Here is a 19021-nt window from a genome sequence, read left to right as displayed (position 1 = left end):
ATGCTCAATAATTATGCTAAGTTAACTCACTACTTCCTTGAAATATCAAGAACCCACGCTCCAACGAACTTTTTTCCAATGGTATGGTCGGAAAACTTGATATGACGGAATCTGCAGAGTCTAGCGCTGTTTTCTGAGCTGCACTCTCGTATATCTGTCCAAAAGTAATAGCGTCGATGCCACTGTAGTACTCTTTTATAAATGTGATAAACCGAAACTCTCCCGAACGATCGAGATAGTGAAACGAGTGGTAGTAGTACTTTCCTAACCAATCTTCAGCTGAAGATGTATGTGTGTAATTCAAGATCAATGTCCCATCTGTTGAACTAAGCCATGCTCCTCCGTTTCTAACTTTCACTGGACCACTGCGGAACCACTGCTCCCCACTCACGCTGATAGTGAAGTTATTGTCTGAGGCTATGCTGATATTTAATCTCGACGCAACTGACTGTAGAGTGATCAGGAAAATTAGCAATAGCTGTAGAAGCTTGAATTGCCCATTGGTCACGAGCATCTTGCAATAAGGATTTGATTTCGCGATGGGCGTAGCATTGCCTATAATTATTATGTCATTTTAGATCACGCGAAACAAATTTACGGAGGTGACCACCTTTCCTTAATCTTGTCAACTTGTGCAAGGGCGTAGCCACAACCCGGGTCACCCAGGCCTAGACCAGGGTATCAAACAACGTCCTGATACTGTAATAGAACAGTCACTCTAATACAGCAGTATTTATATATTCAGTGATAGACTGATAGTCCTTACATCAAGAGATACCCTAATAGAGCAGTCACCCTAATACAAGAGTTAAATAAATGTGATAAACTGCTGAAATCATTCTAATTTGTATTGGGGAGGGGAACTCCCTTAGATTGGTATGTGCATGCTAGTGTGCTCACACTATGGAGTATGCCTTTTCTACATTATAGCTGTATAGTGCTTATTAGCTATAGGTCCTGGCATCACTATAGTATCAACTCGATTATAGTTATAATCTAGGCCGTGCACGTGTGTGCATGCAAAAAAGAAATGTCACATCAGTTATTACAGTATAAGTAGTGTATACAAGGAGGAATACAATATAATTTCACAGTCACATTCAACTACGCTGCATGCATGTATGCAGTTCTATTAACTATATAAGAGTTCACAGAATTAGAATGAACTATAACAATGGCCTGTATGTATACATTTAGCTAAGTCTATTGTCTGTATTCCTTCAGAATTTTATCAACAATATTGTTTTCATCCATTCCCTGCAAGGCTGTAATTATTACTTCCCATGTACGCCGATCTGAAGGATTCCTACTCATCCACTTTTGTAGCACATTTTTTAGGCACTCTTGGCTACCCTTTCCACAGTATTTAGCCTCAATGTTATTGGCTTCGCACTCATTAATCAAGTTACATGCAAGGTTATACCAACCAGAACTTTGAAGTGGTGATTTCTTGGACCACAAGGCTACATCATGCATTTCAGGTTCAGCATCATCTGTCAGGAGGAAATACAATGTGAAAATTTAAATTTAAATACTTACGTGAAAGTTGATTCTTATCAATGTATTCTTTTAATGTGTGGTCATCCTCTTCAAGGGCTGCATCACGTAGGGTTTTCCATGTTCGCTTTGATCTGGTAGTACGTTTATGCCATCTGGTCACCACTTCACGAAGTGCTTCATCACTAGCAGCATTGTAATTGCAATCCTTTTCAATAGTTGCTACCTCCTGGATATTTAGGTGGTCAGCTAAAATCTTCCATTTAGGGGAAACTGGTTTGAGACATTTTAGCAGAGGGTACATTTCAAGTGGTTTCCATGTGACTATATAATAAAAATTATGTATAGCTTTATTACAACAACATCACAAAGGGTATACATACAAGATACAACCTGTACCATTCATTAGTATAGAAGTAAAGGTTCATGTATGTATGCACTTTACCAATAATGCTTATAATTGCTGAGGGAATGCAACATGCAAAGAAGCTAATGTTCAACTGCTCAGGTATAATTTTTTTTTATCTACACAGCGTGACAGCTTTGACCAACCCAAAACTAAGCAATGTACTAACATGCATCGCTATTTTAACCATCATGGAATATATCTATAGACTTTAAATTTAAATTAAATTTTACAGTTCTATTGAAGGCCATTGTATGTGCTATAGAATAACTTAGTTTGCATCACTCTAGTGGATTCATTACTAAAGATAATCTTACATTATATATGCATATCTTAGATATTATGGTATATTATAGGGATCATGAAGGTTTCAGTGCACTTTTTCCTCAAAAATATTGACTAGAAATTAACTGGCCTTACAATGCCTTCATGGCACCCTGGCAGTTTTGGTGAGGTATAATCAAGCCCAAAAGTGTTCCCTTCTGAATTCACCACTGAGTTGCATCCATGTTCCAGTATTGTGAATGGTATATACTGCTAAATATGTATTGTTAATAGGGGGACACACTACCTCCTGTTCTGCACACTCCACCAGAATCCACCAGTGCACGTACATACATTACTAAAATATAGTTTGCAACCATTGCAATATCAGCAAGTAATTTCTAACTATGCCACGTTTTTATTTAATAAGAATATAGCTTATAGTACCTGGATTAAAATATTGTCAAAATTTATTGTAAGAATGAAAATGTTCAGATTCATGTATATACTCCTCCTCAACATGGCATCTTAATATAACAATCTTATACTCTTAGTGTACAAGCTTTTATCTAACATTCTCAAGCTTGGTATCAAAATAAAGATCTTGTTTGATAATAATTATTTAGCTGATCCATATACACATAAAAATTGCATAGCACGTGTATAATTAAAGTAACTATACTATGCATACTGTGATGTTCAAGGATTGCTGCTTGTTATTAAACCCACCAACTCACTATGGCATTCAGCATCAATATTATGAACATCATGCATCTAGTTTTGTAATCAATTAATGTCATAAATTCCCAAAGAAGTTTTAGAGGAAAAACAACCAGATTGTATTTATTTAGGCAAGTTCCAATAGGGGTAGTATAGGGGAAGGCAAGAGGTTGTTCAAAAAATAAAAGAGGAACATGTAGGAATGTGCCATTCAGGTTTCAAAGCCAAAAAGAAATTTACAGCACAGCTGGTCTATATTCAACACCACAGGGTTGGCCAGAGTTGCAGCCAGCAAAGCAGACCATTCAAACCTGGCTGCAAGTTTGATTAAGTATTCATGTAGCTTTGTGTTCTTGGTAAAATATCACATCTTCTGTCATGGATCATAATTCCCAGATCCAATCACATAATTTTAGCCAGGTTTGTCAAAGCCATCACAGTATAATGTTTTGAGGTGCCAGATGTCTGCAGGTTTGAGGCTACCCAGGCTTTTTTTTCTCCCTTTAAACATAACATCTGTAGGACCAGGTGTCCTACAGACCTTCAACACTTGTACTGTAAAAGCCTTAATAAATAAATTTGAAAAGTATAGATTTTATGTGTAGGCTTCACTGTGTAATGGTATTTATTCCCCATTTGCCATGCGAAATAATTATAGTATCCTTATGAGGGATACACAATTCCTAGAGGTGTAGAGTGCCCAAGGAAAGAATATTTCAGTCATATACCAAGTAACCATGCGCATGCATGTTTACTTATTATAGCCTACAGACGACTAATTCCTTGATGATAGAGGTACAAACCCCCAGTTCAAGACAATTGATTGATGATACTGACTTGAATTGCTGGTGCATGATTACTGAATTGTAGAAGTAGACAATTACTTCAATTATGTACAGTGAGCTGTGGTTGATTTAGGCAGTCATTACTAGAGACTTACCAGAATTTTGTAGAATGTGTAAAGCTAGTTTACATATATGATAAGAGTATAGTGGAAAATTAAGTTACATATGTACAGCCATCATATATCAGTTATATACCACAGCAAAGTGCATTGATCCAGGGTGGTATATACACTATATACATACACACATACTATACATATATGCTACAAATATGCATTACCAGTTTTGATGTATTGATGAACCATATCTTTTGTAGTCATAGTAACTGTAAAGAATAAAGGTATACACAGGTCAGTACAAATATTATGATGCACTAATAGCAGGACTCAAATTGTCAAAAAATGAACATGCCAGGGCCAGAGGAGATGATCTGGTTGGTCAGACCTGAGTCAGACCAATAGTTTGGAGCTGGACCAACTAGCTGACCAGCTCAAACTACATGCAGTCATGTGTTATCTATGGGCGATCGTATGTACATGTACATTTTACAGATCTTGTTGAAAATGCATGGCATGAGTAGTTACCTATAGTTTCTCAGACTAACTAAAGTACAAAACTACATGTACAGTACTTACAATTATCTTACAGCATAGCATTTGCATTGTTTTGTACAGTAAGTAATGATTGTGGATTCTACGTACCACATGTGCTAACAGTTACATTGTGGGAATTATCACGTGTACAGTAGGTGACTTCTTTGATTCTAAACCAGCACACTTAAATAACAATTCAATCTTCATAAAATAATTATTAGCCTTTCTTGGCTTGTCACTATTGGCTTCTTTTTACTGAGCAAAGGGCTGGCATTGACAACCTAAGTGCCTCATTCTGTGGTAGGTGTACACCCATACATCACATGGGGGCCATCTGGATGAGAATTGAGTGAAAATCACTCCTCTTTAACTACCCACTTGTCTGGTTGCAATACTGAGCAAACTCTCTCATCCCACATCATGCCATTTTTGAATAGCAATTGATCTTGTGATTGTCCACCATTACATTTATGTGATGATCCGCCTGGTATACTCTTCCAGACAAACCAGTATAGTATACTGCATTCTTGTAGCTCTGTCAAGTAGTTGTTCTTACTATGCTATAGCAGGTAGGTAATCGTAGACCTGACATACAGGGGGCACAGCATGAAACTTGCTATATGGCTGTATAGCTATAGTAATTACAAGTTTAGGGGAGTCTGGGGATGCAAACTGCAGGATTTTTGCAATTTAATGGTTTGAAAATGCCTTAAGTCTGTAAAATGTAATGCAGAACAAACTTCTCTATGGACATGCTGCAGCACCCCCCTCAACTGCTGCAACCTTATAGGAAGTATGATATTGCATTTCTCAACATTTACTACTAATCCAGCCTTCTCTAAATCTCTTTTGACAAGCGTGTTCTCTTGGCAGGCCTTCTTAATCCCAGGACTGAAACATTATCATATAATAAATTTTCACCGGGATGCTCAACATGTAACTGGTGTTTTATGATATTTCACAGCTACACCATAGACCTGACTACATAGGAGTCAATGATAAATGGCATAATGAGGTGGACTTGTCACAATGTTTTCAGGACACAGTCCTTTGAATCCAGAATTAATTTTGATTAAAAAGCAAGTAAATGAACTGCCCAATATATTTCAAATTTCACAGGGAGCCCATGCAGCATGGCCCTCTTTTAGAATAGCCTATGATTAATTTATTAGGCAGTTATACAGTGAATTCACTACACAGCTATATACAATAAAAAGCAAACAACAAGATATAGGCTAGATGATTTGAATATATTATATAGCTATAGCTAGCAGTGAAATATCACTAAAATTGCATATCTGAGTATCTATAATTTTTCAAAAATTTCCAGGGGGGTTGGGCCGACCCAGACCCCTTTAGAGTGCTCATGCTTTGCACTTTGCACACTGTGCAGCCTCTCTCAAGCAACACCATGCATACTAGTAGCAATTTCAACATCTATAATGGCCCAACCAACTCAATTTTTCTTCCTCCAGCCCTGCATACAGTTTATATTGGCTTAAGAACCTTATCAATATATAACACAATTCAGTTATGTAGATAATGTACATATATTTTACATAATTTAGTAGCAGCATAAATTAATAGTAAAAGTATTTCTGTACCAATATTAATTGATGTGACTTGTAATTATACAAAGGAATATCCTTATACAGATTTTATGTATTTGGTATCTTGAATTGTATACAGTAGTTTTGATGACAAGAATGAGGTATACATAAATAGCATACCTTCCCCATCAACAAAACAAGCATGGCGAAGAATTTCAGTAAAGATACTTCCAGCTCTACTTTTTTCATTGATAGTACGGAAACGATGAAGGGCCACCACTTGCAGCTTTCCATTTACCACCTTCACTACTGGAGAACCTGATGATCCATTGAATGTACTGCTGTCATAGAATGCTAAAAAACCTATACAGCCATAATAAAAAGAGTAAATATTATATGCTTACAGCTAGTTGATATGTGTGTGTGTGTTTAGTATGCATGTGTACTATGTAATGTAATGAGATGTGGCGTAATGTGTTCGTGTGTTTGCATACATGGCACTATGCAATACATGTATATAGCTCAGTATGTACAGTGTATGTATGCATTAAGAAAGGAATCCTCCCCAAAGCCCTCTCCAGCTAAACCAGGTACTGCATACGTATTAAATTTCATGGGTAAAAATTTATTTTATATGAAGAAGATTGCAGACATTTGCTATACTTTGTTCATGGCAATAATGCATGCCAGCTGGAACAGTACATTTTTATTAAAAAACTATTATATAAAAAATTATTGGGTACCACATACTTCATGTCTGTTTAATAACTTTCTGGGTGTGTGATATGTGTGGAGCAATTGTCTGCAAACATAGTGACGCTAGAAGAAGCCCAGTTTATGAAAATTTTGGCATCAACTAATGTAGTATAACAAAATTCCCTCATACATTTTGTATTGTGCGTTTCAGGCCCATGCAATAAATGGTGTAATAACCCACGACACATGATAGATACCTCAGACTAGATTTGGGAAGAGCAGTGAATGACAATTGAAATGAGTCATAGCAGAAGGAAATTAAATGTCATTTTGAGGTTGAAAATCAATTTTTTTTTATTCTATGCAGGATATTTGAAAGGGAATGTTCTGAATGGCATTCCGACCTCTTGATACCCATTTCCCCTCACTTCATTTAATAGCGCTACATTGAAACATTGAAACAACAGTAGCTCTGCAGGTTAGGTTGTGAAATTTACAGTGTTTCAGTGATTAGCTATGTCTGTTTTGTAGCAAACTTCTTCATATACGTGAAGAAAAAAACAACAAATTTGCAAGTGTATTAAATTTCTTGGGTAAAACTTTTAGAAGTTTTATCTCAAGTAGAAATTTGTGAGCCTAGAGTTATAGCAGCTTACCTGATCTCAACGCCGGCTGGTACTGTGTTGGACATGGAAAATTAACAATGTGAAAATGTCCAATATGACAAGGAGGGCAGGTGTACACTAATGAAACAATCACTCAAGCAACAGAGCAATTAACATATGGTCCTGTATGGTGTCATGATAGATATTGAGGAAACAATTAACCATGTGGGTGTGGTGGGTGTTAATTAAAGTGTTTTTTTACACAGTGACATCCTAGAGCCAATTGCCATGTAACTACCACCATTGGATATGCATTATAATGCAGATCAACAGCATAGCTAGGGCTGCAATTGCCATTCCATGTAGTGAAAAGTAGCTGTGCTAAAAAAGCTTATTTACGAACTTGCAGGAATGCTGATTTTCGGTACTGTACCCAGCAAGTAAAACATGCCAGAAATTGCTATTAATAAATTCATCGGTGCCAGCTTGATGGTGATTAATATGCGGGGTTGATCAATGCTCCAATTTGGGAGTTAGCTGAATCACAGACAGACAACATTTCATCTTTATGTAATAGAATTACTAACTTCACAATTACTTACCAATAACTTTCTTGCAAGGACTCGCTGATTGTTCTAATTGCTGTTCACCATCAGGATCATCTGGATATTGAATGATGTACAGCTGGTCATTCTCATTAACTGGTGTAGGAGTCAAGTCAAATAGCTGAATATTTTTCATATATTCTGCTCTGACTGCATCTTCCTTTATTTTAATCAGGGTGTAGTCCAGCCCATATTTATCCTATAATTAGTAAGGCAATACATAAGTGGTTGACTATGCCGCTTACAACTCAGAAAGGATACCTATATAGCTATACATGTAGCTAGTCAACATTATTTTAACAAACCCCTTCCTGAACAGCTTGAGTCCTCCACATTGTCATATCAAATATATCTTTTCCGTTCTTAGTTATTCCTTGGTTATCTTTGTTGACATAACCAAATGTAATTGATGCCGATCTTGCCTCTTGTTTAGTGTGAAGTACATGGCTGTTGGTTATCAGGACAATGGGATTTCCATTAATAGATAAACGACCAATGAAACCTGATGCTGCTCCTTTCTGGCCACTGTAATGACAATGACAGATTCATGCTTCAAAAGATGCTGTGATCTGGACCACTTAGTAGCAACTATTATTTATTTAATTCATTAAGTGGTTTTATATGCTTATTTACTTTTCAACTGAAATGTTGTCAATTAATGTTGCTCTCATCAAATAAATCAACCAAACATGTTGGTAAACATAAAAATAGTGTGTCCAAACAAATGAAAGGAGGACCTGCTTGAGCCTCTTATTTAATTTGGTACACCCATTAAGTTTGACATGCAGTATAACCTTTATTTATAATATACCACATGCAAACACAGAGAGTGCATGTGTGCATATACAGGACTAGTGTATTTTAAAAATATTAATTCAAAGGGATCTAAGCAATAAAAAGTACTGATGGTAATGCTGCCAAGATGGACTCTAAATTAGTTAGAATGGGTTGACAAGGTTTCTACGCTATTTAGAGACTAGATGACAATGTGGGCGGCGCTAGATATGCAAAGTGAGGATATCACTGTCACCTGTCATTCCACAAACATCATTTTACACAAGTCTGGTTTAATTTGTGCAGATAGTAGATAATTAAAAGCTTTAGCATGTTTTTATGCAGTTGTACCAGGCAAATAATGGCTTGAAAAGCTGCCAATCTTACAATGGAAATGGACCACCTGTGTGCTCAATTGAAGGAATCATAGGCGGCGGAAAGGGGGGGGCTAGGGGGCTAAAGCCCCCCCTCAGAATGATATCACACCGAAATTATCTTTCTTGGAGTGGGGCTGAAAACCGTGATAAAGTATTAAAGATCGAGATACTCTAATAGAGCAGTCACTCTAATAAAGTAGTCAGTGTGTAGCGAGCTATGTAAGGATTTTTATGTAGTTTATCAGCTAGAAATGGTAGCTGGTGAGGTGAAAAGCTCTTGTCAGTTGGTTGCGACCTTTTTTTTTTTATTATTTATCTCACCTTACCAAACTATAGAAATAAGTCTGGATCAGCCCAGCCCCCCCTCATATCAACTACTTCCTCCGCCGCTGGAAGGAATCCAAGCAGTAATAATGTGAATGACCCCAATTTCCTGCATAGCTATGCATTCATATGTCTTGCTTCAATGTACTAGTTGGTTATACATACATGTGACTGTTCTATTAGAATATTGTTTATGCCATTATGGCTGTTGTATTGAGATGTACTGATCTCGCTAGCACTGTTGATCTCTGGCTCTGGTATATAGAAGTATACAGTTAACCTGCATGTGTATTGTGGACTTACCCCAAGTAATTTGGAAAACACATTCTAAAGAATAACTAACAATGTTAGAGGCTTTCTAAAATAAAGCACCAGCTCATGCACAGCACAAGTTAAAAGTAACGAGTTCAGTGTTGGGAGTAATGCGTTACATAATATTATTACTTTTGTGGTAACTAAGTAATATAACGAAATACGCTATAAAAACAGGTAATATAACTCAAGTTATTTTACTTACAAATGTAACGCATTACCTAAGTAATATAGTTACTGTAACAAATCTAATATTATATTATATTATTACTAGAAGTAACGAAGTTACTAATCTCGTTAGTGATCCACTGAGTAACGCCTAGCCACAACGAAGTAATGAAGCCTACTGAATGAAGTTTATTCACTAGCTTCTTACTTATAACCAAGATTTGCACACTGTCCAACAACGCAATCATGTCACGTGATAAGGTGGTAGTTTCACACGTGACAGCTTAAGGTTGTGGACACAAAGTAATATAATATGTAATATTATTATAGTTACTTTATTTTATGGGTAATATGTAACTGTAACTAAATAGTTCAGTTGCAAGTAATATTTAATATGTAACTAGTTAATTACTTTTACAAAGTAACTTACCCAACACTCTTACCCAACACTGCAAGTTCACTCTATTCTGGATTATGCTTGTATCATATGGTCTCCTTATATACAGTGTACCAGACAAAAGGTAAATTGGGTTGAAATGGTACAAACACAAAGACATGCTGCCAGATTCGTTACAAATAACCGAAGTGACACTGATACGTTGAATGGCCTTCCTTGGACAAAAGACAAAAAAAATTTATATCATGCCATGCAGGTGACACATAGCAAGCAGTCTTAGCATAAGTCATAACTATGACCATAAAACTTCAATCAAACAAAGGCTGTAGTGTCACGCAGCTAAGTATCGATGAAGCTGGGGTAGTGCGCTGACAGTGGATTGCTCACCAGACCAGGGCATGGCACTGATACAACATCACTCACTTAACGTTTTGAAATATATTCCTTTCTATACCGGCCAGTATCAACAACCAATAGCAATTTGCAGCTCCTAAACTGCGCTGCTGGCACGGTTTACATGGAGGTGGCCGGGTAGCCATGAATGGGCAGACACACGTGCTAACCCTATGGCGCTAACGCCTAACAGTGCCTATCAAAGGCGACAAGACCTCATCTGGGCGATAGGAAAACCAAGCTCAAACCGGCAAGATGATCATTATTATTATTATTATTAGCACTTTACAGTGACCAGCACTGAAGGTCTGACAGCAACATGTGCTGCAGCCTTAGGATTACCTAGCCTAATTTCAGGGACTTAGACCTAAAGACTTAACTTACTGACTGAATAAGGTGTAACAGAAAAGGGGCCAAAGTAAGGAAAAAAATCCCTCCAACCCCAGGATTCGAACTGCAGGTCACCCAATGTCTAGTCGGGGCCACATTCAGTCTTCCTCCAGGAGGGATGGATTTTCTTCCTTAAACCTAAAGTATTTATTATTAGCACTTTACAGTGACCAGCACTGAAGGTCTGACAGCAACATGTGCTGCAGCCTTAGGATTACCTATCCTAATTTCAGGGACTTAGACCTAAAGACTATCATTTTTGACAAGGTTTAAACTACTCCAACTAGCCACTTAGAACCCCCTGCTACCCCATTATGGGCTTTCTTTGGGCTATGGAACTCTCGTCCAGATAGGCTCGAGTTAGCTGCAGGGGCCAAAAATCCTACATCGAGCCATACAGATTACAACAAAGGCTCGAAAACGCAATAGCAGCTACGTGCTTGTCACCGACCTACGTTGAGGGGATCACGTGCACCTGATCACGTGATTAAACAACCTGACCACCTGCCAAAAAATCATAGTTAATAGTGATACTACCAGCATCTACTAAAGGCCACACCAAGTCAAACCTTAGTTTCTGGTCACCCGCCCGCATGGTAAACCTGAAACCCTGGTTTATGAGGACTATTATTAATATTACAGGTGCTTAAGTGCACGTGACCCAGCAAGACACTTATTTTTTACTGCAAAAGATCGATATACTCTAATAGAGCAGTCAGGGATTCCAATAGAGCAGTCACACTACTCTTAACTAATATTAGGTATATATGTCACACTAATAAAATGTTTCTAACTATAGCTAGTTTTGTCCTTGATTATATAGCTGTTCAGATTATAACTGTTACTAATGCTTCTGTAACCAAAGTAATTTCAGTAGCATTAACTACTAGCCCATGCAGATGGGCCATAGCTTTAACTTTATAATTCAAATGTACTCCTCTAATGATTAGTCTAGTAACTTCAAATTCCTTATCACTGAACACTACAGGGGTATGGAAAGCCGGCAACATTCGGTGAGCTTAAACTTAAACTTTTCCATAACTAAAATTAGATTGGCAAGTAGAAACCCTTATAGTTTAAACATTCCCAGATGATCACTAAAAAACACTAGTCTGGAGCACTCAATGACTCAAAACTTTGACAGATACTTTTCTCAAGGTTACTGAATAGAAGGCTGGAAACACATAGCTAGTGGGCTAAGACTTCACATTTGAATGAAGAATTTCTGATGTGAAAATAGAAATTACATTTCATTGTGTATCATGATCATTTGAACAACTTAGCTATAAGTCATAGTAATGCTTTCCTGACATAGCTAATGAGACATTTATTTCACTTGGAAAGCATAAGTAGCTACATGAGCAAAACATTTCCTATAGTATATTCTAAATAAATAAATAAATATACTTAAATGCTATACATCAGTGTATAGCTAGCCATGATCCATCAACAACTTTCCTAGTGCATTTTTTGCCGAAGCACAACTACTTATGTTGCCGGTTGGTTAAGTTTGACTAAAAACAAAATCAACATGAATTTGCTAAATTGAGCAAATAATAATACCATACAGTATATTGTCACAGTAGAGTCTATAGTCCTGAAGTCCTGATCATCCGCCCGCCCGCCCGCATCCATTTGTAGGCTTGGGAGTGACCAGAAACTAAGGTATGACTTGGAGTGGCCAAATGTAATTCGATGAATACTTAATATAGGCATTCCAGCCCAATTTTTAAATTTTGGAAAAATGGACTTTTTATATGCTCAACAGATAGAGTATTGATTGCCGATCTCAGAAATATATAGTTTGTTGGGTTGGAATTAACTACTTTGGCATGCACAGTGTTTTAAAACTGAAAAAAGGTACATTTTTCTCCGGGGCTCCCCATACATTTTAAAGGGAAAAAAGACACAATTGAATCAGGAAGCCATCTAGCAATCTGGACTGTCTTGAAACTGCAGTTGCTTCTAGCTGCAAGTTTGTATATATAATGAGAGTAACTTCAGATGTTATCGGATCTCAGCGATCTTTGTATGCTGTGTAATGAGCAAATATGTTTCACCTACTGCACACTTCTCAATACAATGGTGCATACCCATAGGCAAGAGGCTATCTCAAGTAAGTAAAAACATCAAGTTAACAACTTATAAAGGTAAACAACTAAAGTGGAGGTGCCACAAAGATGCAACAATACCTAAGGTGGAGTTGTGGTTTCAATTACAGCATTGTTATGCTGACTTTGAAGTGGTTTGTATTTTTGAGGCTGATGACACAGCCATCAGAAAATTGCTCTGGAGCTGAAAATCGCTAACCCGAGCAAAGTAACTACGTACTTTAAAGTAAGCAACAGTCACTACCTTCCACCCGACACTACGTTTTTTTAAGTTTTAAAGTATTCTACATACATTACAAGGCTTGAATAGATTACAAAACAACACAAAACGTACTTATATGAAACGCGCACGACAAAACTAAGATTTTCATGATGATCAGCGTGTGGACAAATCCCATAGTGATTTTCATCCCCATTGGAGCTTGGACTACGGAGCAATCCCAAGTTAAACGCGAGTTGTTGTTTTGTGCCAGGATTCTATTGGGGAATATACGGAGAATTTTTTTATTAAAAAATCTCGGATACTGGAATGCCTACTTAATATCACCAACAACCACAATACGTGATTCGATAAATATGTGCTAAAAAAATTTATTCAACGGAATTTTCTACTGACTGACTGACTGATGCCTTCAGACAAGCGTAACTCGATGCTACCATAGATATTAGAGAGGCTACGGGCTTGATTTTTTTACTGTTCGACGTCGCTTCGGCCCGACAGGTGCCTTTTGGCATACCGCAGTACGTGCAATGCATTCTTCATGGACTTACTAGTGTCCTCCTTTGTGTCCCATTCATCTTTGCTGACAGGGAAAGGTGTCGATTTGGCGCGAGCACGTGATGGCTTCCCATCGAAACGGAAATCGTCCGTATTTTTCATCGTGGCTATTTCGATTGCAGAGGTGCTTTTCAAACAGTTCTTGATTCGTAATGCTGTGTAACGGGTTGAACATAGCCTACAGCGAAGCGTAATGGATACTTTACTTTTCAGACGATAATTAATATGATTGAGGCGCGCGGCACGATTTCTTTCTTTTGGTATGCATGGATTGTAGAGGTAGCTGACAACGAAGCGTAATGGATACTTCACTTTTGAGACGATAATTGAAATAGCTGGGGCGCACGGTACCTCTTCAGATGCGGTATGCGTGGGTTCACCAGCCATAATAAAATTATTTACAAAAAAGTTAACAAACAAGTACACGAAAAAATGAGGAATTTTCAACTAGAGTAGGGACCATAGCAAATCGATAAAAAGTACTGAAACAAGTTGGAGTAGTCCATAATATTAAATCACTGTAAAACAATAAGAAGTGTTATATCCCTACTGTGCATTTCCATTATGGTATCTTGAGCACAGTAGGGATATAACACTTCTTATTGTTTTACAGTGATTTAATATCATGGACTACTCCAACTTGTTTCAGTACTTTTTATCGATTTGCTATGGTCCCTACTCTAGTTGAAAATTCCTAATTTTTTCGTGTACTTGTGTAACATATAAACCATCCCTTTTATAAGAGTACTAAGATTTGCTGTATTATTTCCTGGCAGTAGAATGATTACTTGCTGATCTCTGAAACTTGAACCATAGAAATTCTAGTAATAGAGCAGGCAGATACAAATACTCACAGAAACCAATTATGAGTGCTTCCCTAGTCAATTCACAGTGACACCACTTACAGTTCTTCTGTGTTTAAACCTATGAGTGTCACAGATTCCACACTGCTATTCAGATCTGTAAGATTTTAACTAAGACATCACCATCATATTTACACAGCACCTTCCAAACTGCTGTGTCTGTGATAGGCTGTGCTGGGTGCAATACTTGCTGTCTATATGTTCCTGCTGTATGTTTGAACTTTGGAAGGAGAAAGTTTGCATTATCGTGGCACAGTAATTTGGAACAGCCTTTTTACCTGAAGCGGGACCACTATTATAGATTTAAAATGAATTATTCAGCCATGCTTTAGTTTGTAATTTATTTGTGTATGTATGTTGTATAATGCATGCTTTTTTTTATACAGGGCTGAAAAACAGCTTTGCTGAAACTGCCTCCCTGTTGAAATAAAAATGAAATATGAGGCAGCTGTTATGTAATGTTTGATTCTTTTTGTAGACTTGGCCATAAAGCCCAGTTGATTTGCCAAGGTACACATATTCATATAGTTTGATTCTCAGCAGCAGCAGCAGCAGCAGAAGAAGAATTATAATAATGACTGCATTATTCCAGAACAGGATGCAGTGGTATAGCGAAAAAAGCAACATGACCAACTGCATATATATATATATATATCCGATACTTTAACTAAATTATACAAACAGTAAACCTAAAACTAAAGACTAAATTAGTCTGTTAAATAAGACTCCACCCTAGCCATATCCATTGGAGGTGAAGCTCTTCTAGATGATGACCGAGCATTGCGAATGGCAGGCAATAGCAGATCGCAACAAAGAGACACCAATGAAGCCAACCCAGGGTAACAGTAATTTTCACCCACTTGGTGGACAAAAGAGAAACCAGACGTATGTATAGAAGATGTGGCTTCATGAGCCAGACCCCCAGTAGCTGAAAAAAAAAACGAGCTAGGAGAGAACAGATATACCCTACATGGGAAACATGCACACTATATATAGGGTTGGCAATGAAAAAATCAGCCTCTATAGTTTCTCCTCCAACTCTGGGTGATCAATCCTATACCCAAGTCTACATCAAAACCGTAGGGTAATAATACGGTGATTCCCCTTGCTGTTTCCGTAGCACGCATTTAAATTTTCTGCGATTTTTCAGGTTTTTTAATGGGCAGCAGCATCAGCGATGCTGTTTAGCACACTTCAATGTTTCCACGAATGGTACATTACATGGTGGTCATTGTATTATTGAAATCAGATGCATATTCTTGGGGAAATGGATGCTGCGAGTTTCTAAATCATAGCCCGGCGTGAGCAAGAGCATCAGCTTGCATTGCTACATGAATACTATAAAGCTCCACTTAATAAGGTCCAAAAAGGTGCCTGGGAATTTGTAAACCAACCTTGGACTTCGTTTCAGTGAGTTGGTTTTTTATTGCAAACCAGCCAAGCTCCGTTTTAGCGAAAATTGAAGTACAGCAAATCACCTTTTAAGCAAGTGTATTTTGTAGAGCACCTCACCCAATAACCCATAAAAGCACTGGACAACATTCCAGATGTTCCTGCCCATTTTTATGAATATGAGCCAAAATCAGTCTAAATTTACGACACGGCTATAGACGGGTTGCCTATTTAGGGCGTGTCCCTTGTGTAACGCAAGAAAACGCGACTTTCCGTTTTACGCATGATTACAATGTTGGTCAAGAAGTCAACAAAAAACCCATTTTTTAAAATAGTTTGACAAACGTTTTTGATTCTTCAAAGGTACAAGGTGAGTTAAAATCATCCAGTCTATCGGCATTCTAAGTAGTAGCAAAGTCTTACAAAGAATGTTTTCAGCGAGTTTTATCGCTTTCCAAAAACCCGAGATTGAGAGAAAATCATCTTCTCGCTCAGCCTTCACCTTACACGCTGGATATGTTATAGCTCGAACTTTTCTCTATAACATACTTTCTGTTCTGAAGGCTGGCTAACTCTTGCTTGCTAAAGTTAACCGAAACGTTCATTTTCTCCAATAGCCGTAATACATTTTTGACTTAGCGAACTCGGAAAGTATGTGGAAAATTTATGGCAAAACGACCACGCCTTAAAAAGGCAACCCGTCTACATCCCAAACCATATGTCCAAACGGAAGGTATTTGGTCTCTAACTTACCGGACCCACCGTTTAAAACTAGGCCATTGGTAGGCTCCATCCTCTGAGTTACAAGTTAATCCACAGGGGTCGATTTTTTCATTGCCAACCCTACTATATATCACTGTCAAGCTTTTTAAATTTTATTACGTAATCAGTTTGTTGATTGCTGATGTTATAGAAAGGGGCGTTATGCATTGTGGGCGGTGCCACATGCGACAAGTGTGCGGCAGGGAAAAGCCGACATTCATATATAGCTGCAGTTATGACCATGCAAATTTGAATCATTAACTTACTTTCGTTTTATTTTACACACAGCTGTACCCTGTTCCTGAAATTGTGACCAGGAAATTCGACCATAGCCTTGACTCTGATGATCACCTAGAAATACGAAAAAATCATCATGGGTAGTATAATATAGCTATACAACTTTCTACGAGACTTGCTATACAAACTGTTTACCCGCTCCTGCCATTACTGAGTTGAGTAGCAACGTCACTATAACTACATCAAATACTCCAGTTTACAGCAGATTTATAAAGTTGCCATTTCCTGTTTATATAGTGGAATAGCACATGGTCCTGCATGTTTGTGGCCACATGTTGACTGAGGACTCACATGCTTATTTCGTTGCATCATTACTTTTATGATGGTTGTCTCTCTACCTGTTCTTGGAATCTGGTAGCTATCATTTGTAGCCAAACCATGCAATGTCAATCATAAGCTGACTCTGCATGCATCCAGGATAGCTATCCAAGCATACTTCAGGTCTCCATGCATTACTGTGATCACCATCATGATGCTATAGTGACCATTATAGCTAATTGGTTCCCAAAAACGAATAAGGATCATCTCTGCTTTTCATCAAGATCATCATGTATTTTGGTCCCAGGCGTCAATTTAAGAGTGTATTATACACAGAGATTAAGCTTGCATATGAATGGCCATAATGTTTATCATGATACACTGTAAAAAGTGAAGTGTGCCTGACATTGCAATGTACACACCACTATTGTGACATTTCGGTGTGCCACACTTTACTTTTTAAGTGAAGTGCGTTTGACATACCAAAATGTTGCAATATAGATACACACACCACTGCATGGCACATTGGTGTGTATATATATTGTGACATTTTGGTGTACCTGACACACTTTATTTTTACAGCGTAAGTAAACTGATGTTACTACTTTAATATGTAGGAGATGACATGCAAGATCATGAGGAAGTGCACTCAAGTCGAGTGCACTATATGTACATGAGATAATAGTGGTCTTTGTTTAAAGGTGTGTATGGTCTTTTCAAAGAGGTTTTACTACAACTCATCGTGTACAGCTATACATAGCTACAACCATTATCTTCTCTCCACCTCAGGTTCTGCTTCTAATCCTTCTCACATGCAGGTCTCAGGGGCGGATCTAGGATTTTAGAAGAGGGGGTGCTAATATAATGGTTGGTTGGCTAAGAAAAGCGACAACTGGCTAATACAACTAGCTATAGTGTGCTTTACACACTCAGCTTCACCATGCTCTATCTAGGGGGGTCTGGAGGCATGCCCCCACAGCAAAATTTTGCCTATTCAGTATTAAACTTTGACAATATTTTTGACTGAAAAATGATGCCACTTTGTTTAAGTGATTCACAATGCTTACAAGCATTGTGAGTCACCTAAGTGTAATAATAATGAAATGAGTCAAATGACACCATTAATCCCAAACAGTTGTAATACTAAAAATATATTCTTTACATAAAGAACAGGAAGGAGAAGGATGCAGCTATATAATATGATCACTTCCCATTAATTTTGTGTTTGAAATACCTTAATTTAGTGGTACATTAAATTTAGCAATTTTAGAGTTTGGTTTTTTGCTAATTGATTACATCAATACATGAATTAATAAAATTTATATGGTAATTCATCAATATACAAGATTGCTAAATTTAGTGTATTGCTTGGCTTAAGGTATAGCTAGTGTGCTTTACAGCCTCATGGCTCAAACTATAATGTCCAAACAGCAACAATGAAGAGAGGGCTTGAGAGGGCAAGTATACACTCACCATGCAGTGTGTAGAGTACATATACGTAGAATTTTCCAGCTAAGGGGGTCTGGGGTGATGCTTCCTCTGGAAATTTTGGAATGTAGTTATCACAAGGTTGAATCTGGAAGCTATTTTTAACCAAATACTCTATTGTACTGAAAGATTGTGGGGGTGCAAGATGGATGAGTT

At 37.6% G+C, this 19021-nt stretch overlaps 1 protein-coding gene across 1 annotated transcript; it reads right to left on the bottom strand.

The window, feature by feature from the left end:
- Nucleotides 1-1028: 1028 nt before the first annotated feature.
- LOC136243026 (uncharacterized) lies at nucleotides 1029-17387 on the bottom strand. Its single transcript, XM_066034546.1, has 8 exons — nucleotides 17255-17387; nucleotides 17089-17173; nucleotides 8087-8306; nucleotides 7779-7980; nucleotides 6056-6238; nucleotides 4013-4057; nucleotides 1540-1821; nucleotides 1029-1493 (listed from the first exon to the last, which is right to left on the bottom strand). Exons 1-8 carry the CDS (start codon nucleotides 17265-17267, stop codon nucleotides 1204-1206), a joined length of 1320 nt encoding a protein of 439 aa, XP_065890618.1. The 5' UTR covers nucleotides 17268-17387; the 3' UTR covers nucleotides 1029-1203.
- Nucleotides 17388-19021: the final 1634 nt, after the last annotated feature.

The sequence above is a fragment of the Dysidea avara genome, chromosome 13, assembly GCF_963678975.1.
Source record: "Dysidea avara chromosome 13, odDysAvar1.4, whole genome shotgun sequence".
Taxonomy (NCBI): Eukaryota; Metazoa; Porifera; class Demospongiae; order Dictyoceratida; family Dysideidae; genus Dysidea; species Dysidea avara.
The sequence above is the reverse complement of the archived record's forward strand: the minus strand, read 5'-3'. Positions and strand labels throughout refer to the sequence as shown.

Coding starts and splice junctions, on each gene's coding strand:
- LOC136243026 (XM_066034546.1), bottom strand. Junction 1,822..4,012: donor TCATCAATACATCAAAACTG/GTAATGCATATT, acceptor TTTATTATATAG/TCACATGGAAACCACTTGAA. Junction 1,494..1,539: donor TGATAAGAATCAACTTTCAC/GTAAGTATTTAA, acceptor TCCTCCTGACAG/ATGATGCTGAACCTGAAATG.